Source organism: Ambystoma mexicanum, chromosome 9 (assembly GCF_040938575.1).
Source record: "Ambystoma mexicanum isolate Mex_15411 chromosome 9, UKY_AmexF1_1, whole genome shotgun sequence".
Classification (NCBI taxonomy): Eukaryota; Metazoa; Chordata; class Amphibia; order Caudata; family Ambystomatidae; genus Ambystoma; species Ambystoma mexicanum.
Genome location: NC_090931.1, coordinates 151,273,385 through 151,296,273, shown reverse-complemented (window position 1 = coordinate 151,296,273; position 22,889 = coordinate 151,273,385). Strand labels below are relative to the sequence as shown.

At 48.3% G+C, this 22,889-nt stretch overlaps 1 protein-coding gene across 2 annotated transcripts in view; it reads left to right on the top strand.

The window, feature by feature from the left end:
* GRIK4 (glutamate ionotropic receptor kainate type subunit 4) overlaps window positions 1–20,337 on the top strand; it is a 2,031,531-nt gene extending 2,011,194 nt beyond the window's left edge. For both annotated transcript variants that reach the window (XM_069614332.1, XM_069614333.1), the window contains exons 19-20: window positions 10,660–10,778; window positions 17,900–20,337. In XM_069614332.1, coding sequence (XP_069470433.1) covers window positions 10,660–10,778; window positions 17,900–18,256 — 476 coding nt within the window. In that variant the 3' untranslated portion in view covers window positions 18,257–20,337. The remainder of the gene's footprint in view (window positions 1–10,659; window positions 10,779–17,899) is intronic.
* Window positions 20,338–22,889: the final 2,552 nt, after the last annotated feature.

Here is a 22,889-nt window from a genome sequence, read left to right as displayed (position 1 = left end):
CATTTAAAAAAAAAGGAAAAAAGTTAAAACATCGAGGAAAACAGAACCGCTGAGAGGTAAGGGTTATTAAGCTGTACAGCATTGGGAACTGTCTACATACAAAGTGAGTGGCTCTGTGGGCCTGCGCTGTGCAAACTACACGTATTGGAATGTAATTGAATCACTCAGTCCAGACATCTTGAGCATCATCTGGAACTATGATAAATAGAGCTCCTACCGCGTGGATCACCTGCTGCAATGAGCGCCCAATTAGCTCCATGTTATATAATGCATGGCGCTGTCATGCACGTCTGTGCACCGGCATCCACTTGACTCAAGGTGTTGTATCATAGGGCACATACTGACGCAGCGTGTACGCTGTGGAAGTCGCGCGGCGAATTCTACACATTTATTTATTTGTTTGCACTTCTAAAGCGCTCACACAACCCTGGGGCATCGAGGCGCTGTTACAGCAATATGGGCCTCATTACAAGAATGGAGGTAAGGAAAAAAGGAAGGCGGAATGGCAATAGCGGCATCGTTAATGGGTCCATGGCATTCCGAACCGACAACCCGCCAATACCGGAACCGCCCGTACCGTGCCCCCTCATACCAGCATGTGCGCATACACGCGCCCCTTCGGGGAGCAAATACCGGCATGCCGGTAATAGGAGGACATCACAACCCACGCGGACATGCAAATACCGACATCCCGAAGGCGGTAATCAGGGGCTGCACGATGCCGGCCATACAGGCATCGTGGACCACCCGCAAACAGCAAACAGCAATCAAGCCAACTGCCACACATGCACACAATCACCACAGGTGGACTCAATGGAGTCTGGCCCAGTATAAAAGGAGTACACCCACACACCACACCCCTTCCTACACCAAAATGCTACCACTAGCTGTTGCAATCATGGCGCTGGAGGACATGCCCATACTGCTACAACTACAGCAACAACAACAACTACAACAACAACTACAACAGCAACAAAAGGCAGCACAGAGGAGACGCAAGAGGAGAAGGAGGCTGAGACAGGTCCAGCAATTACCACAAGTGCAGCCATTAGTCCCTCGTAGGCAGCCGCCAATCCCTCGCATCAGACCCAGTCCATTCAATCGAACCCCTGACCAGATCTACACCCTGTACCGGGTTGGACCGGGACACCATCACCACCATAGTGGACATGATAGGCAACGACATTGCCAGCCTCATAGAAATATGCACTGCCACCCCGCGCTACTAAAGATGGTGTCTGTGCTCCACTTCCTGACCACAGGCACCTACCAGCACACAGTGGGCCAGCTGCATGGCATTTCACAACCACTATTTTCACGCATGCTGATCCAAGTGCTGGATGCCCTCCTGAAGCACGCTAGCACACACATATCCCTACCACGTACTGCCCAGGAGATAGCTGACACCAAAGTAGGCTTCCATGCGCTGGCAGTCATGCCCAATTGTGTTGGTGCCCTGGACTGCACCCATATAGAATTGGTAATCCCCCATGCCGTAGAGGCGGTGTACCGCAATCGCAAGCAATACCACTCCATCAATGTGCAGATGGTATGTGACTCCAGCAAGATCATCACACATTGCTGCGCCCGATTTCCAGGATCAACACATGATGCCATGGTGCTGCGTAACTCCACGGTACCCCATCACATTGAGCGACATGCTGGACCACGTGCCTGGCTGCTTGGTGAGTTGCCTGAGTGGCCTATGGCAGTGCAATGGGGTAGGGATGTGTTGCGATGCATACCCCACCTGGGGGGGAATGAACAGTGCTTATAGAATGCACGCAGAGCTAATGACACCTGACCTGAACCTCCCAACCCCAACATGACACATCATTGGCACACATCTGAACATTAACGCATATCAATGACCACATGTGAGACGCAAGACCTGACCACCATGTGTAAGTCAAGCAATTCATGAATAAACAGGATCACTACTGTGCCAATGTGGCTAGTGTGACCATGCACAGTGTAGAATACGCAGCATAATTGGGAGGCTAAACATTGTCGTACAACCACAGTACATCCACCTCAGCATGCATCATCTCACCCTGAATCATCTATTGACCACCATCCAGGCTACCACAGTTCATAGCAGTATAGTATGCATCTAGATGGCATTCGTGCATACGTACATAGACATGTCCATGTCCACACCAAATAGCTGCGGCATTGACTGTGCTTCCTGAAGGTGGCAGCTCAGAGTGACACACACCTATTTGTATTTGCTTGCAGGTGATGGAGGCTATTCCTTGAGGCCGTGGCTACTTACCCCTGTGCAGAACCCGCAGAACAGCCATGAATAGCACAATCGGGTTCACACCCGTACCCGGGTTGTGATTGAGCAGACCTTTGGCCTGTTGAAGGCGCGTTTCCGCTACCTAAGCAGGTCTGGTGGAGCACTCCTTTATAGGCCTGAGAAGGTGGCAAAGATCACCATGGCCTATGTCATGCTGCACAACATGTGCGTCTGGAGAAATGTACCACTGCCACCTGACATTGACATGCATGACCCGGGTGAGGATGATGAGGATGGAGACGGAGGTGAAGCAGCACCCCTGCCAGTACGTGATGCACAGGATGGCCATGCTGTACGCCAATCACTGATTCACAAATACATCTGAACCACAGGGACTATGATAGGCATGTGTCAGTGACACACTGGTCCATGTGGACATGCTCACAGGGAATGTTGGGAGTTGGGCACTGAACACTGTCATACATTAAATGGATATACACAAAATGAACAATGTCCAGGCATTGAATGTTTTTTCTCACAATGGGTGTATTGGTTCAAACAGCTAATATGTGACAACCCCCACCTCCCTAACCCCCTGTGAACTCCCAAACCCCCAGTTAACTCAACCCCCCCAATAAACTCCCCCAAATGCTCCCAGTCACCCCCAACACCATGTGTCCCACTCCGATTGTCCGCCCACACTACTTGCAGGACTTTTTGCTGTCCGGGAGCAGCATTTCGGTGTGCCTTGCACTCCTTCTGGTAGGACGCACAGGGCTGGTGGGGACTGAGGAAGCAGGTGTGGTGGCTGATGAGGAGTCGGTGGCAATTTCCACGCCTGCTGCAAGTCGTGGCCGCTGCATGTGTAGCAGGATGGATGTTAGTACCTGTGTTATTGCCCCCAGACAGTCCCTCATCAGCACTGCCGACGCATTCACTGCGGCTGTGTTGGCTGTAATAGCGGCAATGGTCCCCGCTATGGCAGTGGCTATTTCCCGCCTGGTGTGCTCGCCATCTGCTATGTATTGCCGCAGGAGCTCCAACATCGACCCCTGTCGGGCCTCCACCCTCGCCAGACGTGACTCGAGGGTGTTGGTGGGAGCAGGAATGGTGGGGGGTGCACTCACGGGGCCTGCATTGTCAGTGCTGTCCTCCATGAAGGGGCTCAGGTCCGAATCATGCAGGCAGGGATCAGCACTGCTGTAGGTGGGTGAGGGCTGAGTTTGGGGTGGGGGGTGGACACGGGGATTGGGGTGGGTGGACATGTCACTTCCGTGACTCCCTCCTGGTCCACATTCTCCTCCAAGTCATCTTCAGTGGTGGCCAGTGCTTTTAGGGACTCCCCTTCCACTGGTGTGGGTGTGGGCAGCAGGGACTCGACTGTGTCAGGCACACTGGCTGTGGGTGTGGGCTGCGTGGCTGCCCCGGAGCTGGTCGTGGCAGCAGCCCTTTTCTTTGGGCGGGACGTGGATGCCCTCTCGGTGGTGTCTTGGCTGGCATCTTCTCCATCAGTGCCTGGGGGGTAGAAGAGATGCAGGGCATCAGCGATGGTGTTACATGCCAGAAGCATACTATGGTGTTGTTCATTATTCATTTAATCATACAGTCATGTCTTACAGGTGTGTCACACAGGGTAATCTGAGGGGGCATTTTGCCATTTGCTGCATGGCAGATGACATGCCGTTGAATTGGGGTTTGTTTGATGTATTACATGGGCACGGTCCATGTGTGTTGGCTGTGTATTGGTTATGGGATTGGCACTCAGCGTGCATTTCTGTCTGGCAGGGTTTGGCCCGCCATCTGGACTTGGATATGTTCATGTGGGTGTTGGGACATGCATTGCCTTGCCTAGACTCTCTTCCACAGCACTTGTCATGGTTTCCCCTACAGGGATCTGCAGGGTCACTCACCTCCTTCTGGTGATGGTGCCGCACCTGTCTCCATCTCCCCAAATCCCTTGATGGACTCTGGATTTATGAAGGTGCTTGCGGTCTCCTCCCAGGTGGTCATTTTGGCAGGAGAGTGGGGACCCCTGCCTGTGACCATGGCCTCCCTCCTGTTGCTTGCAATGATGTTACGCACCCTAAGGCGGAGGTCGTCCCACCTCTTACTGCAATCCTTGACACTACGTGGGGTGGTTCCCACAGCGGACACCTTGCGGGCTACCTCCTGCCAGATGTCCTTCTTCTGCTGCTGCACCTCACGCTTCAGGTTCTGGGATTTGATGACATCTGCATGTGCGGCAAGGGTGTCTACTAGCATATTTAATTCAGCATCGGAAAAGCGCTCTTTCCACAGCCGGGGGTGGTCTTCCGGGTTGCCTTAGACGTTATCGAAGTATTGCCACAGAGCTCTCCTGGAAACAACTGGTGGTTTGGGAGGATTGCAATGGATTGTGTTTTTAAAGATGGCCCCCGGCCCATTTCCCGTTCCGACGTGATGCGTTATTTCTGGGTCCGGTATTAGCATGCTGGTATTACCGGGTCTGTATTTAGGGGTTCCTCCTAGGCAGTGGCGGTATCGGCAGGTCCCGTGATGGCACTATCGGGGGGTTGGCGGGCCTTTAGCGGCATGCCGGTATGGCCATTACCGGCATGGGGATTCGTGTGTGCTCACGCACTCGTAAACACCTGCTATTAGCAGCGTCATACGAGCACGGACCCGCTCGTTCCTCCATGCCGGTATTGACCGCGTTTTTACCACGCTACTCGTAATGAGGCCCTATGTCTCTTAGTTGCGCACTTAGAAAGCGCTTAATATCCGGAGCTTTCTAAGCGCAGACCCGGGGAATTGAACCTGTGTTGCTTGTGTCGTCTGTTTCCATGGCGAGCACGTTGCCGCTGAGCTACCCTCCCAGGACAATCTATGGGACTTGTATAGTATGCTGCCTAGGTGTCAAGTCTTGAAGTGTTTGTATTTGTGGATGGACCTAACACGGCAACACACTTTTTGGGGGTGGCAGAAGAGAGGGGGCTCCTACAGAGAAGCTGGACTGAAGGTGCTGCAGCCAGCAGTAGGGGCATGGCCTGGAGAGGTTGGTGGTGTCAGCTGCTCGGACAGCAGTCCATGTGCTATCATGCAATATGAGTCGGAAATACAGAAGGACAACGCAACAAAGGGCAAGGTAGACCCTAAGCGCGCAGGAAAACGTTCAACTAACAGAGAAGCAGCAAACCTCTCCATGAGTCATGACAGGCTGGCGGAAAAAGGAACTGTGGCTGGAAGCATAAGGGCCACTGGTTAACACAGCAGGAGAATACCACGACCCAAGAAACGAGCCGGGCCGGCAATGGTTGGGGGGCGGGGGGTGCTGCAATGTGCCATAACGGGAGAGAACAGAGGTGTTCAACTCCTTCTTTCATGAACACCCATCTGCACTGAGGGCACAGTAGGCACCCTGATGTATACCCATCATATGCACTGGTGCCACAGTAGGCACCCTGATGAACACCCATCATCTGCTCTGGGGTCACAGTAGGCACCCTGATAAACACCCATCTGCACTGGGGGCACAGCAGTCACCCTGATGAACACCCATCATCTGCACTGGTGCCACAGTAGGCACCCTGATGAACACCCATCACCTGCACAGCAGGCACCCTGATGAACACCCATCATCTGCACTGATGCCACAGCAGGCACCCTGATGAACACCCATCATCTGCACTGGTGCCACAGTAGGCACCCTGATGAACACCCATCACCTGCACAGCAGGCACCCTGATGAACACCCATCATCTGCACTGGTGCCACAGTAGGCACCCTGATGAACACCCATCACCTGCACAGTAGGCACCCTGATGAACACCCGTTATCTGCACTGGTGCCACAGCAGGCACCCTGATGAACACCCATCATCTGCACTGATGCCACAGCAGGCACCCTGATGAACACCCGTCATCTGCACTGGGGGCACAGTAGGCACCCTGATGAGCACCCATCATCTGCACTGATGCCACAGCAGGCACCCTGATGAACACCCATCACCTGCACAGTAGGCACCCTGATGAACACCCATCACCTGCACAGTAGGCACCCTGATGAACACCCATCATCTGCACTGATGCCACAGCAGGCACCCTGATGAACACCCGTCATCTGCACTGGGGGCACAGTAGGCACCCTGATGAACACCCATCATCTGCACTGATGCCACAGCAGGCACCCTGATGAACACCCATCATCTGCTCTGGGGGCACAGCAGTCACCCTGATGAACACCCATCACCTGCACTGGTGCCACAGCAGGCACCCTGATGAACACCCGTCATTTGCACTGGTGCCACAGCAGGCACCCTGATGAACACCCATCATCTGCACTGGTGCCACAGCAGGCACCCTGATGAACACCCATCATCTGCACTGGTGCCACAGCAGGCACCCTGATGAACACCCATCATCTGCACTAGTGCCACAGCAGGCACCCTGATGAACATCCACAATCTGCACTGGGGGCACAGCAGGCACCAGCATGAACACCCATCATCTGCACTGGGGGCACAGCAGGCACCCTGATGAACAGCCATGCTGACACAGCAGGCACCCTGATGAACAGCCATCATCTGCAATGCTGACACAGCAGACACCCTGATGAACACCCATCATCTGCACTGGGGGCACAGTAGGCACCCTGATGAACACCCATCATCTGCACAGTAGGCACCCTGATGAACACCCATCATCTGCACAGTAGGCAGCCTGATGAACACCCATCATCTGCACTGGGGGCACAGTAGGCACCCTGATGAACACCCATCACCTGCACAGTAGGCACCCTGATGAACACCCATCATCTGCAATGCTGACACAGCAGACACCCTGATGAACACCCATCATCTGCACTGGGGGCACAGTAGGCACCCTGATGAACACCCATCATCTGCACAGTAGGCACCCTGATGAACACCCATCATCTGCACAGTAGGCAGCCTGATGAACACCCATCATCTGCACTGGGGGCACAGTAGGCACCCTGATGAACACCCATCATCTGCACAGTAGGCAGCCTGATGAACACCCATCATCTGCACTGGGGGCACAGTAGGCACCCTGATGAACACCCATCACCTGCACAGTAGGCACCCTGATGAACACCCATCATCTGCACTGATGCCACAGCAGGCACCCTGATGAACACCCGTCATCTGCACTGGGGGCACAGTAGGCACCCTGATGAACACCCATCATCTGCACTGATGCCACAGCAGGCACCCTGATGAACACCCATCATCTGCTCTGGGGGCACAGCAGTCACCCTGATGAACACCCATCACCTGCACTGGTGCCACAGCAGGCACCCTGATGAACACCCGTCATTTGCACTGGTGCCACAGCAGGCACCCTGATGAACACCCATCATCTGCACTGGTGCCACAGCAGGCACCCTGATGAACACCCATCATCTGCACTGGTGCCACAGCAGGCACCCTGATGAACACCCATCATCTGCACTAGTGCCACAGCAGGCACCCTGATGAACATCCACAATCTGCACTGGGGGCACAGCAGGCACCAGCATGAACACCCATCATCTGCACTGGGGCACAGCAGGCACCCTGATGAACAGTCATGCTGACACAGCAGGCACCCTGATGAACAGCCATCATCTGCAATGCTGACACAGCAGACACCCTGATGAACACCCATCATCTGCACTGGGGGCACAGTAGGCACCCTGATGAACACCCATCATCTGCACAGTAGGCACCCTGATGAACACCCATCATCTGCACAGTAGGCAGCCTGATGAACACCCATCATCTGCACTGGGGGCACAGCAGGCACCCTGATGAACACCCATCATCTGCACTGGGGGCACAGTAGGCACCCTGATGAACACCCATCATCTGCACAGCAGGCACCCTGATGAACACCCGTCATCTGCACTGGTGCCACAGCAGGCCCCCTGATGAACACCCATCATCTGCACTGGGGGCACAGCAGGCACCAGGATGAACAGCCATCATCTGCACTGGGGGCACAGTAGGCACCAGGATGAACAGCCATCATCTGCACTGGGGTCACAGCAGACATCCTGATGAACACCCATCATCTGCACTGGGGGCACAGTAGGCACCAGGATGAACACCCCTCTGTATTGGGGCACAGAACACACCGTGTCACTATTGACACCTGTTTAGGCCATTACTGGAATATTTGAAATTCAGGACACTGAAGAAAGAGGGCCACGCAATGCATGGCGGGTACTTGAGTGCAGGTCTTCGTTCCTGGAAACCCTGTGTATGTATTGGCTTTCATATAGCACACAACTAGACGATCAGCAACTGAGTGCAGTACAGCAAGGGAATACATTAGGATGATGAAATAACATGAACGCAGCCACAGTAGATGAACATCTGAGGGTAGCATTTTCAAGGCTACAAAGACAGAGGGTTGCAGGCAGGGGATACGGGTTAAAGAGGGGCAGGCACATGCAGTGTGGGTTGGGGGCTTTCGCAGATTATCGGTCAATGGGAGGTATCAATGGGAGGTACTTTGGCGAGATGGTTCTTCAGCATTTTCTGTATCGCAGGAGGGAGTGGGCAGTCTGATGTCAGGCAGAATACTGTTCCATCTCCCCAGAGAATTGCTGGAAAAGGTTTTCTCCCCTGTATTTTCCTTTTTGGGGAATGTGTCTGGCAATCACGCTGTGTACAGGCTTCTGGTTTCGACATCATTTAAGCAGAAAGATTGACACAATAGACACGGAACATTGAATCCGGCCACATGGTTGGAAGCTGAATGAGAAGTGTGACTTCAAGTAGCATCCCTTCCATCGCCAGAGTATCAGGAATCCTGTGACATGTATGCACAGGTCTCCAGCCAGTATATAGCCACAAGTCCTATCAGCCCTTGCGAGCCTAGTCAATGACATCTGGAGAGCCACTGGTTGCAGAGCCCCGGTGTAGAGTATGGCTGCAACGGGCACAGCATTCATACATGCATCCTGTGCATGGCCAGTGGCATCTGTTGCAGACACTGGCTTTTGGAGTCAATGTCAGGGACTTCTCAGTTCCAGGCCGCCAAACCCTGCAAACAACTGCAGTGGATGCTGGCAAAACCCAATACCACGCACCGCTTAACATGATCGTGCACACGTCTGTCTTGAGTGAAGAATAGCATTGTGTCTGCTTGACTGTGCATCGTTGCTAGCCATGATCGTTTGCAGAACCGAAAGTGTTTTTCCAGGATATCATATTTAGCAAGGTATGTTATGGGTGTAGGTACAAAAGGTGAAATAGCTTATTTTACCGTTAATGCGTTTCTGTGTAAACCAACTTTTTGTACAAATGACTTACCACCTATAACACTATGTTGCCATAGAACTCTAATCAGACTGAGCCAGGGGACAAAGTAAAGCATCTGTGTTTTTAAGATGGGGGAAAGAAATCAAATATGCCCGTGGTCTATTAAGTACACTCTATCAATTGAACAGCAATGTGCTTCATATACAGGGGGTCTGCTTCATAATACGGATGAGTTGGACAAATGTGCAGCTAGTCAGTGCTTGGCGCTAGGAGGAGGTGAAGCCTAAAGACCGGGTTATGGCTAAGGAGTCAGGGGAAATTCATTTTAATATGGGTTTTAGCGGTATCTAGTCAATTCTTCTATCTAAAAAATGTTCGTCTAATGCATGTTTTTGGGGGTAAAGGGTTTATTTTTGTTCAGGTGTATTTTAAAGGGTAAAAAACGGGGGTTTGGCGGGGACACCTCCCCAAAAAAAAGACAGAAAAAAAAGAAAAAAAAATGCATTAGATGACAGTTTATTAGATGGAAACATTTCGAGGGAATGGCATTAGATGCAATGGTTTTAGATGAAATGACCATAAACCGGTTTTAGCTAACTGGGTAACCCTAGTCAAGTCACTTTCTCCCTTTGCTTAATTTCTCTTATCTCCCAAAATTGCGAGCGTTTAGGAATGGACTGACAGGATTAAGAGCTATATAAACACACTGGATGTTTATGTTTAGAGAGTTTAGTTGGTGAGTAGACAATGTGCAGAGTAGCTGGTGATGGGTCATTCAAGGAAGATTGAGGAATGGATATGATTAACAATTGAGCAGTAACCAAACTTTAATGCGTTTATGGAGAAGGTGTTTGGTGAGCCCTTTAAGTATAGTTGGTACTATCGATACAGCCATAAACCTTGCAGGGTAGCCAGTGGTTTAGCTGTTAGAGTAGAGGAACAGTGGAGGGAATGATGATTAAGGATAGATGATAGAATGGGTACTGGAGGTGGTGATAGAGCATTGAGGGTAAAGAGGTAGTGATTTTACCAATATTGATTTGATATTGTCGGGTGCAACTGTATCTGAAAGGGTCACGTGAGATGCGGTAATAAGCCCTCACTGCACTTGCTTAATTTTCCCAACATGGAATCCTCTTGAGTAACCTGCATTTGTCTCTCATTTCTCTAGGACTGGGGATGGAGAACATTGGAGGGATCTTTGTGGTCTTGATCTGTGGTCTGATTGTGGCCATTTTCATGGCTATGCTGGAGTTCCTCTGGACTGTTCGGCACGCGGAGGAGAGTGAGGTAAACCATGCCCAAAAAGCCTGTCACCGTGTTATATTGTACATGGATCGCTATTGGGAGGTTTTGAGATTTTCAGCTCCTGGGATTTGGTAGTAGTGCTATGAAGGGGGGCATTGATCTATCAACAACAAAACAGGTGGTATATGTGCCTGGGATTTTCCCTAATTAACAGACAAATTGAAAGTCTTTGACTTCTTTCCCCCCATCAACCTCTTGTGAAATGAAATCCTCAGTCACACCTCACTTTGATAGTCAGGAATTGACTAATTAAAGAAGTGTGTGCATCTGAAAGTGTGTGTGTGTGTGTGTGCGTGTGTGTGTGTGTGTGTGTTTCATCATTGGGTGTTTGCTGTGTTGCAACTAACCAATGAGCCAAAGCCCTTTGGAGATAAGCCTGCCATTCTGTCCACATTACCAAAATTCAACAAGGAGGTTTATAATTTGCTTGTTTTTCCAATCTGTTCGGTTCCCTTCTGGTGTATTAGAGGTGTGGGGCTGATTGATGGTTTAGAAACCAATATTCACCCCTGGACCACTCGTACACCGGAGATTGATTCATCACAGGACACCCCCACCCCCAATAAAAAAAAACAAATCAATGAGTTTAAAAACAATTAAGCAAACAACTCAACGAAAAAATAACAGGCGATGTAACAACATAGAACCCTTTATGTACCATGTGAAGGAATGTATTATGTCAACAGAAGAGCTGTATTGCGTGTTACGGTATCATGAAACAAGACACCGACAACAGATTTAAAGTTCAAAACAAAATGGTTTATTAAATCAAATGTCAGGATGGTAGAAGGTCTAACTTGCCCGATGCCAAGGTGGGATTTTCTGACCTGAATGAAACTAAGAAAAGTGTGAGTCAAAGAGTTCAACTTAAAAGTCTGTCTGTGTCCAAAACCTATCCTTGCCCTCACAGCTAACGCTAAATAATGTGTAGGGATGTTGATAATAAAAAAAATGGTGATCAACACAAAGTTCTGTGCTTTTTCCAGATCTTAGTGTCCTTTTCAGCTCCTCTTCCCCAGTTCAAGAAAGTTCCACAAATCCTTGTGGTTCCCCTCCACAAGTTCAAGGCAATACAGTTCAACACAATCCCCGGGGCTCCTTTCCCCAAATTCCAGGCAACACAGTTCAAAAGAAAAAGGGTCTTAAGACGCCATCCTCAAGACAGCATTTGCATTTCCTCAAATCTCAGGGTTCCCTTCCCCAAGATTTCAACGTAGCAACTGATATCTGTTTCAGTCTTTCAATGTTCAACACACATCTAGATCCACTTGAGCCTCTTCTTGGTTTGTCTGACCAGTTCACTTACAGTGCTTCTTCTTGGCTTGGTTCACAATGTCTTTAACTTCCACAATTTAGGGCTCACTGGTCTAGGCACAGTTATCAGACCAGATCGTCCACCCACCACAGGTCACGCAACCAGGAACCGTAGTATCTCCAACATCCACAGGTTCTTCTGTACTTATCCCTTTGTACAGATTCTCATTCACGTAGCTTCTGCTTGTCGGCCTCTTGGCCCTGTGTGCCGTTTCACACTCTCCTGTGTACTCATAGTTAGTCTCTTGGCATTGCCATAATGCGTTACACACTTCTTGCCAGTCTCTGGCCTTGCCGCACTGTATCCATTCATAACATTTATTTTGTGGTGGTCTTTTTTCATGCCCCACAATTCTGTTGCATATGTTCATACTTGCGCTCTTTTCCATATATTGCTTTCAGAATTGGCACTTTCCCTTTTTGCTTTCAACTGCTATTAGCTTTTTCCATAACATTGTACTCAGTTCCATATTCAATAAGCTTACTTTAGCTTGCTTTCAAGTTTTCATTCAGGTCAGTGTTCAATATATGTAATTCAGCTTTGTTTCAACGTTTATTCAGTTCAGTGTTTAATTAGCTTATACGGTACTTAATTGCTTGTATGTAGCCCTCTAGAAGCGCCCCTGTGTTGAGTGACTTCCCCCGACACTCACCGGTCCTCAGCGCTCCTCTCCAGTGGCTTTGCTTCTTCCTCTCTGCCTCTCAGGTTGACGGGCTGGCCTCTGCGAGCACCACACGCACTCCGGATGCTGTCCCCCACACGCCTGCTCCTCTGTTACCTCATCACGGACACAGACGGCGTCCTTTCGGCGTCCTTTCTTCTTTCTTCTTCGCTTGGAGCTCCGGCTGCTCTCTCTCAAAGAAGAAGGCTCCCACACCTCTGGCGGCTTAATGGCCCATCTCGCACTGGGCTCCACAGGTCCTCTGGGACTTCTGCCAGTGTCCTGGCTTCCTCTCAGGTCCCACCAGGCTGCCTCCTCACAAGGCAGATCTCCTGCTGGTCTCTCTCACACAGGCCTCCCTGTTGCTCTCCTTGCTGCTTCCTTGGTATCTCTTTACACACCTGCAACCACTTGACAGGTTGCAGGTGTGGACTCTCAGTTAGACTTGCCTGACTATCATTAAAGGAACATGCCTTACCTTGAAAGCACTCACCAGGCCTCTTCTTCGTCCCAGTACTAGAGTGTTAAAATGAGGTTTTAGTGTTCATCGCTCCTAGTCGCCGCTTCCTCGTCCCAGTACTGTCAGAGGTAAAAAGTGGGGATAAGAGGGGAGAGGTTTTACAATAGCCTATAAAGGAAAGGGGAGGGTTAGGTTGATCTTCAATAAGGAAAGGGGATACCATGTCCTGCCTGTGGGCACCCCACTCCCAATCCCCAAGAGCCCTACACCCAGGGGATCCTCCCTCACTTCTCCACCCCCAGGGTCAGGATCCAAAAGCGATGGCCTTTCCCTAGCCACCTGAGAAGAGGATCCAGGGGAGTAGGAGTGAGGATACCCTCAGGCTTCTCACATGTGGTAGGCCTGCAGTGGGAGGGATGAAAATGAGTTCCTCCACAATCAATACCTGACCAAACATCTCAAAAGAACCAAGGAAGTTCAGATGCATGTTTGCGACCCTGCATGTGGAGGTTCATGCACAAAGATGTGAGAGCACACCCACACGTGTGAGATTATGCATGAAGGACTGTACACATACAATTGGTTCAAAGTAAACATACACACACCCTTACACCTGACAATCTGTACACTGTAACCTTTACAGTTGCAAGTGGTTCCCAGCACCAGGCACAGGGAAGTGCCTCCTGTTATTGTTTCAAAACAAAACCAAGAGGTGATGGCTGGATGGTTTAGAATTAATCTTAAACCTCTGGCAATTGCTCTAGGCAACCCTCCATACCATTGTTCTTCACCTGCCAAGCCATCACAGAAAAGGGAAAGACCACATGCAAATAAGGCTTGATCCTATCCCCAAAGGGGGCAGTCCAGCCCAAACTGCTAGGTCACATCCCTTCTGCACGAGACCACAAGCATTCCCAGACATGTTTCGGCCACAGGGTTTCACCTGCAAAAAAACAGGGTAGCTTGCCAGATGTTATTTTTATCCATGCCCAAACCTGCCCAATTATGAACGGATACAAAATCACCAATGCATACCCAAGAATCAGGGTTAGTGAAAGCCCCACAAGGCTTTCTGGGGCCATGGACCGCACTACATCCAACTCTCTCTTCCTAAATACTTTCGGTCTCGAGCCCTTCAGTCGGCTTCCTCCAACTCTCTTATGGTCAGACGCTTCTCCAGGCAGAGGGTGAGAGGTAGATCTCTCTCCTCCGCAGGGGCCTCCCTCTGGACTGGCCACTCTGCCCCTCTCAAACTCGATCAGAACCACCTAAGGTTCTGGAAGCAGCTCAAATTCTTCCTTTGCGCTTCTGCTTTCTCTCTTTCTCTATTCTGCTGACCCACCTGTCTGCTGCGCTGACTGGTTGCCTGGATACCATCAGAACCTCACAGGCTCCATGCTTCTCTGCGCACTGAGAGGCTATACCTGTAACCCTACAGTCCCCTGCCTCCTTGCACTACCCTTAAGCCGGCCCCGGGCTGCACTTACTCGGAGCATTGTGCAATGACCGCACTTCCCCCTTTCCCTCCCCCTGGCACTTTTCCTCTCCCTCCCCCCTTGGACTTGCATGATCTGAATGACACAAGGCCTAGTAAGATCGTTTGGTAGTCCTCCCCCTGTCTCCCTACCTCCCTACCTCGTCTTGTCGCGCCTAGAAACACTTGTGTACTGGCGCGTTATACATTACTCATTATATCATATCATATATATTCTGAAAAGATACTCCATAGAAAACTAAATTCAAATGAATATAATTCATAGATTCGAATGATCCACAGTCACAATACAAATCAATATACAATGTCAACTGTTGCATAGATCTTTTGTGGTGTACAAAATAAAGATAGACAAGTATTCATTAAAAAATAAAATACCTTTTTTACATACAAAAATAGAAACATTTAATAAACTACCTACTATGTGCTCAAATGTACATTATTGTGCAGCACCATTGTGGAATCAGAGAATCCATCACCTCGCATTTGGTAGTACAGCAATATTGAGCTGTTTGTACACATTTGTACACAGTCTCGGGAGGATAGCTCAGCGGCAACGTGCTCGCCTTGGAAGCAAAATGACACAGACCAATGCTTAGAAGCCTCTGGGTATTAAGCGTGTTATAAATAACCTATTGTATCATTTGATTTTTGATGGTAATCACTATGCCTATGCGTTTCTAGGTGCAAGCTTATTTCGACAGAAGACCAACTAGTTTTCACAAGTGCCTGTAACTATGGGTGCCTTTGTCCGGGTCACCGCATAAATGCCTGCTCAGGGAATAACATTGAACAGGCAGTACGTGCGGGGCAGTGTTGGGTTCAAAGGAGATACTTGTAGTCTACCACCACTGGCGGTGTTGGAGAACAGGTGTGCACAGCAACTCTTATCGCCACAATGATAATCAAAGGCAGTCAAAACGCGAATGACTAGCAGCACACTGATGCTGCTGGCTGAGAAGCGGAGCTGCTTGTCCTCCCACCGGGAGAACTACAAGGTAGCACTTGCCATGGTGACATCACCAACTCTCTGACTTGCCTGACCTTAAAAGGGCTGTACACCAAGACACAGGGCAGGGCAGCTAAACACAACCAGGTTTTAGATCAACCTCCAATGTATCAACCATCTTCATTACACAGCTGCAAGGGAGCCAACACAATATTGTAACAGCAATGTTCTTAGAACAAAGACCTTCTGACCTAGCTATCCAGAAAGAGGCAACTCTACTTTCTATGGGCCCGCGGACTCAAGTCACCCAAACAGAATCATCCAACTCTTCTGTTTGTCCAATCCACTGCTGTGTTGAACCTCTCAGAATGCTTATCTGTCTAAATCATCAGTTAGCTGGTAAATGCCCAACTAATCCTTTGTCTTGAGTACCCAACCTTAATTTAAAGAAACAGGGTTGAGATTGGAGTGGGTCACACAGAGAACATAGAATAGTTATTTGGTTCATTTCAGACCTCTTCTCTTATGGACCTGAAGTAAATTACAAGGTAGTAATTTACTTTGACAAAATTACTTTGAATTACTTCCCCATTATACTTTGATTTCTTTTTTATTGGGGGTTTCCCCAAAACATACTTACCCCAACACTACCACCGACCCCGAGGCCCGTAACCTCATCTATACCTCTCACCCTACAACTACATATGTATTCCCCCCATCAAAGTAATTGTGTTGAAGTAAAATAGTACGTTGTAATATACTTTGGCAAAACAAAGTGATACCGTCTGAACAGATAACAAACACGTATCAGTAAACGCATTTCTTTCAGATGTGTGTATACACTACTTTATTTTTTTAGCTTGGATATTTTCACGTATTCAGGTGGCAAAGGAGTATTGTTGCCTTTCATACTCTCGGGAGTGCCCATATTATTATTATTATTATTCTTATTATTATGGTTTTTATGTACTGCGCCAGCTCACCACCGTAGTAGTCTCAAAGTGCGTAAACCTTGTCCGAGTTAAGGTGCATTAAATCCCCCCTGGGGACAGCAGGACCTTAGTCTCCTGGGGATGTATTGACTGGAGAGTGGTGTAATAAATAAGAGAGGGATGCATAAAAGTAAACAATGAACCAGAGTCTGAGAAGGTGTGCAAGCAGGTGTTCGATTGGTAGAGATGGCTGTATATTAAAATATATATACTTTTTTTTATTAATTTGTTACAGTTTATAAATAAACTTCACATGTAATATGAAAAAATCAAACTCAAGTTAATAATCATATAAAACTTCACATTTAGAGTCATATAAGATTAACTATACAAATAATACTAAAATATCTATATTCATTAAAAAAAACTACTCTTCAGAAACATTTATCCAAAGAAAGGGAAAATAAAGAATGGAAGCTTAAAAAGGAAAAATAGTAGAAGACAATTTACAGAAAAGAATTTACATAGAATTTACATAATCAAAGTCGGCCAACACACGAATGACTAGCAGCACAATGATGCTGCTGGCTGGGAAGCAGAGCTTCTTGTCCTCCCACTGGGAGTACTACAAGGTAGCACTTGCCACGGTGACAATGACATCACCCACTCTCTGACTCGCCTGACCCTAAAATGGCTGTACACCAAGACACAGGGCAGTGTGCAGCTAAACACAACCAGGTGACGGCCATACATAATCATACGTAGAACATATCTAGTGCCGGCTTTTTCAGCTTAGGTTAAATGGATATTCCTAGCAGGCTCTCTCCCACCAGCCAGACATTATACATCGCTATATAGACCTTGATGTTCACAGAGTTAATACTACGTAGCCAGAAAGGTGACCCAGTAATAGAGTCCATATCTGCCATGATGTGTATTATAGGTCTTAGTCATATTTGGGCAGCTCGTTAATACGTGTTTTCCTGTCTCTGTAATTTCTTTGTTTTGACATAACCGGCAAAACCATTCAGAGAGAGGTATTTGATCAATTATTCCACTAATCGCCAGGAGAGGAAGATGATTAATCCTGGTTAATAGTATGAAACCCCTTACTCTAGTATATATATGTAGATGTGAACTCTGGGTGAGTAAGGGCCTTGAGATGTGCTCGGGCTATCCTAAGCATGCAGTGCAGAATATAGATGTGTTGTGGTATAGTCTGGGTGTTATCACTCTGCCAAGGCTTTTTTTACAGTATTTAACAAATGCTTGTTTTTCTTCTGCCCCTCAGGTGTCCGTGTGTCAGGAGATGGCGACTGAGCTACAAAGTATCATCCTGTGCAAAGACACTTTCCAGCCTCGTCGCAGGCGGGGGGGCGTGGTCAGAATGCGGCCCGTCCTCCAAGAGGAGCGGCGCGCACGCTCCACAACCACCCTGAGCAATGGGAAGCTGTGCGGGGGAAGTGGGCCCGACCCCCTGGCCCAGAGACTAGCACAGGAGGCCGCCCTGGTGGCACGGGGATGCACTCACATCCGTGTCTGCCCAGAATGCCGGCGCTTCCAAGGGCTGCGGTCGCGGCCCTCACCAGCACAGAGCGAGGATAGTTTGGACTGGGAGAAGACCACAGACTGCAGTGGGCCCGAGTAGGACCTGAGACTCTTGAGAGAGCGCGGGAACAAATCCACATTTTTATACAACAAAAACTTTTAAAATGTCCAGCTTTGATTTTAAACCTTGAAGCGTTACCACGCTTCCAAATCACGGAGATGCTGCCCGACTGGAGGACCCCACTCTCCCCCTCTGCCAGGCAAATTGCCATCTTAATTCAGAGGGCATCCTGACAGCTTTTACCATATAACAGAGGAGAGGGGTAGCCACATATCCCCAGCGGGCGGCATTTCAGAAGAGTGCCAACGCAGAGACAACTCGTGCCAAATGTACCCACAATGTCGTTTCTGTCATGTGCCAATGGTCTGCAGCCAGGTGAGGAAAGTTCAATTCTGGCAAGTCTCTGCCACCTGGCATGGACACATAAGAAAGCAATGGTCCCATGTGGAGACCCTCTGCCAGGGGTAGTCCAGATGCTGCACTTGCTCCAGGTGGCACTGGGGCCCACGGGGAGCTGGGGCGAAGGTGATCTGGAGTCCGTAGCACACCACCTTCAGCAGCTGGACTGATCTTCTGCTCCACGAGGCGCTATGAATAAGGAACCCTCAAGGGGTTCTCCTACTTCAGCCCACATCAGAAATGAAATGCCAAAAAAAAACAAGAGATGAACAGAAACCGTGAATGGATACAAAATGCCAACCATCACATACTGCGAACTCAGAGGGGCCTTGACACCCCCAGATGTTCAGGGGTTCTGTGTCTTCTATTTTTTTAAATCTTTGTTTTTTTTTCTGGGTCATGTTTTGACCGACTCTGGTCATGTTCTGGACATGGTGAGAAGTTGATGTTTTTGTTAGGGCTGGGGAAAGGGCGTGCGTTCTCCTTGGTGCCCTTCCTCTGCCCGCCTAGTAGGGGCCCGCAGAGATTCCAGTCCCAGGGTCTGGGAGCAGCAGGATCGGGCTGGGTGCAGTACCCACTGAGATGGGCACACACAGGAAGACTGGAGCAAGTCATTAAGATGTTGGTGGGTGTTTAAAATGACATGTGTTCGGGCTCTGTCCTTTCTGCTTCTGTTATAAGGAATGGGGTGAACAGCATTTTCCCAAAACATTACATTTTGTCCAAAGCAAGAAAATATTCAAAATGTTTCTGCACTATGGCTGCAGCTTTAAAAAAAAAATAGTTTTGTTCCGAAATCTCCTGGAGGAAAACCCACTTTGATCAGTGTTTTCCATGTGCAAAATCTTTAACTTAACTTTTTATACATTGCTTCGTGCAGGTTTCCTCCCTCTTCTAAGCACTGTAGCAGCGGGTGGTGTTAGTTCCCAACTAAATGGGCAACTAGGTATGTCCCACTAGTAAAAGCTTTTTACTCCATTCCTTATTACTCAACATGCATACGTGATGAACACTGGATTTGCTCTGTTTTTTAAACCCAGGCGCAAAACTTTGATGCGACAAAATGCTTGCAAGAAAAAAAAATCTTTAAGATACAATTTACTAAACTGTTCCGGCCAGCAGTTCAAAACAGCCTTTGTTTCCAAAATGTCTCCTGTTTTGAACGGTCTAGTGTTGGATATTGCGCTCGCGGGTTAGCCAGGGATTGGTAGCACCATCAAATATCAAGTTAAAGTGAAAAAGGGCTTCACATTTTGGATTTAAAAGTACCCAAAATTCCTCATCTTTTTATTTTTCATGTCATGTGCCACAGGCCTGTGCCGCTGTATCGGGGTAACCTATTATGCATTATGCCATTTCACAGATAGCAGCTATCTACGTGGAAAGAACCAGAAGACACTCGCCTTAAGAAATTGGCAGAGAAGGCTGTGGTCAAAAGAATGGCATGCAGCCATAATCTTACCACACTCATCAAACCATAATCTCAACTCAAAGACATTCCCGACCACAATCTCGACATGCACATAATATATCTTGGCCGAAATATCGACAAAGGAATTGTGGGAAGCCTCATGTCCTCAAATATGGTAGTCCTGGAGTTAGGATACTTGGGGCCAGATTCACAGAACTTTTTCCTATGGGATTGCACCATTATAAAACGCCTCTGTGAATCAGGCCCTTAAAGGATAGTTCCGGGACTTTTTTTTTATTGTCCCTACGGGTCGGCCATGTGTTTGTAAGCATAAATCGGTAGATCGTAGGAAACTTTCCTATGGACCTTACCCGACTTTTCGCCCATTATCGCACTCGAAATCAGCCTCCATTTTGTGATAATCCTATCATTCCGCCGCATCGACCTGGCTCACCTGCCTTTGCGGCACTAAATCAAATCCCCCGCCCCTGAAACAGACTTTATCAAAACATTCATATTCCCCGCCTCTATCCGTGACGTGACTGAGCTGCGTAGGCAAACGCGCCCAGGCGTCTTCTACGCGACTCCACACAGACCCCGGAAATCAACACAGATCAGCTCACAATACAGCGCACCACAATTCGGAATATGAAACTGTACTTTGAAATCAAACCGCAAGATTGTAAATGTGGTAAAGTACATTTATTTGACATCAAATGTTTAGAGAATATTCAGCGATTTGCATTTTTATTTGCTCATGTTCCAAAAAGTTCGTATTGAGGAACGCGATGGTCCTTTGCTGTACACAGGGTCTTAGAGCATCTCACAATACAGCACCACAATTCGGAATGTGAAACCGTGGTTTAAAAGCAAACGGCAAGATTGTACATTTGGCAAAGTACGTTTATTGGACATCAAATGTTTAGAGAATATTAAGCGATTTGCATTTTTATTTGCTCATGTTCCAAAAAGTTCGTATTGAGGAACGCGATGGTCCTTTGCTGTACACAGGGTCTTAGAGCATCTCACAATACAGCACCACAATTCGGAATGTGAAACCGTGGTTTAAAAGCAAACGGCAAGATTGTACATTTGGCAAAGTACGTTTATTGGACATCAAATGTTTAGAGAATATTCAGCGATTTGCATTTTTCTTTGCTCTCGATCCAAATTAGTTCGTCTTGAGGGAAGCGATGTTCGTGTGCAGTACACAGGGTGTTGGTTTACGATAAAAATAAGCTCTTCTGTCGCACTGATAATCGCATGGCTGTTCCAACAACGAGGCACTAGGCCACCACAACGGTAGGTATGTTGCATCTAACCGTTAGTACCGCGTAAGGGCATACTTGTACTTGGCGATCGTCCCATAAAATGGTCAGGGTGGTAACGTTGTTCACGCGGAGAAGCAACTGGCGGCTGTAGAAGCCGTCCGCCGGTGTCTGGTACTCGTGACACAGACAGTAGTGAATGATGTACCTAAAAACATAAAAAATGAAATTAGTCTCACCATCAGATCCTTATTAAAATTATTCATTTCATAGCGAGGACAGCGCTACTGGGTGTACACAAGTGTTTAAAGGCGTGGCGAGGCATGGAGGGGGGGGAGTGGAGTACAAGGTAAGTAGCATAAAATAATAAATAAATAGGGCCAGCTGGTGGCAAGTGCAAGGTAAGTGCAGAACAAGTGCTGGGAAGGGGGGGCTGTAGGATACTGAGACAGTCCCCCAGTGCAGGGGTTGACAGGGAGGCAGTGCAGGTGGAGAGTGGAAGGGCCCAGGACCGAGGTCGCAGACAGTGGACCAGTTGTAGCAGGGGAGAGGGAGAGAGAAAGCAGAAGCAAAGAGGAAGGTTTTGAGGTGCTTCAGTAAAAGAAGATGGTTCTCCTCCAGATAGTGCGCGGTAGAAAACACTATGCCACATAGAACGAACAAGTACAACTGAACCCGTCTTTAAAGCCACTGTATAGTAATGAAATTGCGGTATAAACTCATCAAAAGTTACTTACATTATATTTGCATTTTCCATTGTGTCTCTGTGTAGGGCAGACCCGAAACACCACTCCTTCTTTGCCGACGTTACTTCTTCTAATGAACGTGGCTCATTGTTTCGTTTCTGAAATTTTATTCATTATCTTTTCTTAGTCTTTCAGGATGGTCCCGGCCTGTCAAGGTCAAATCACAATAGAACCTTATATTGGGTCGTGGGCCTTTCCGCCACCCGAGCAAAACATCAAAGCAGCTGACCTTCACTTTGAGCGAGCACACATTTCTAGTTAGCTCCAGTTAGTGTAAGGGCATCTTGTCTGCGTGCCTTTTTTTTTATTGTCCCTATGGGTCGGCCATGTGTTTGTAATACGGAAACATTCTATAATTTTTGTAAAAATGATTTATATTACTGTTTGGTTTAATTGCAATGGGCCTGCAACATGAGGAGACTCGAGAGAACAGACAATCGAATTACAATCATTTAAACCGTGATGTGTATTTCTCAATGAGCTCTGCTTTAGGTGGACATGGAACAGAGGCAATGTTGGGTGGCAATGCAGTTGTCCCCTGCATAGGTTCGTTCACCACTCCATGTATGTGCCTATCGAGGACATCTACGATAAGTCTCTCAATAAACTCATATTGCATATCCTCAAACACTGGTTTGATCACCCATTGTTTACTTCTTTTAGTGAAGGCCTTATTGTAGCGAAGCGTCCCTAAAGTTCCGGTCGTCCTACTTTGTTGACGGCCAACATTATGGTTATGTGCCAAGACCGCTAGAAGAGTCCGATTTTTCATGCCTTCCATGCCAAAATGCAATCTTTTGGGCCTGTACTTTAGGCACATATTGTGGAACACCTCCAAATCTCCTGTG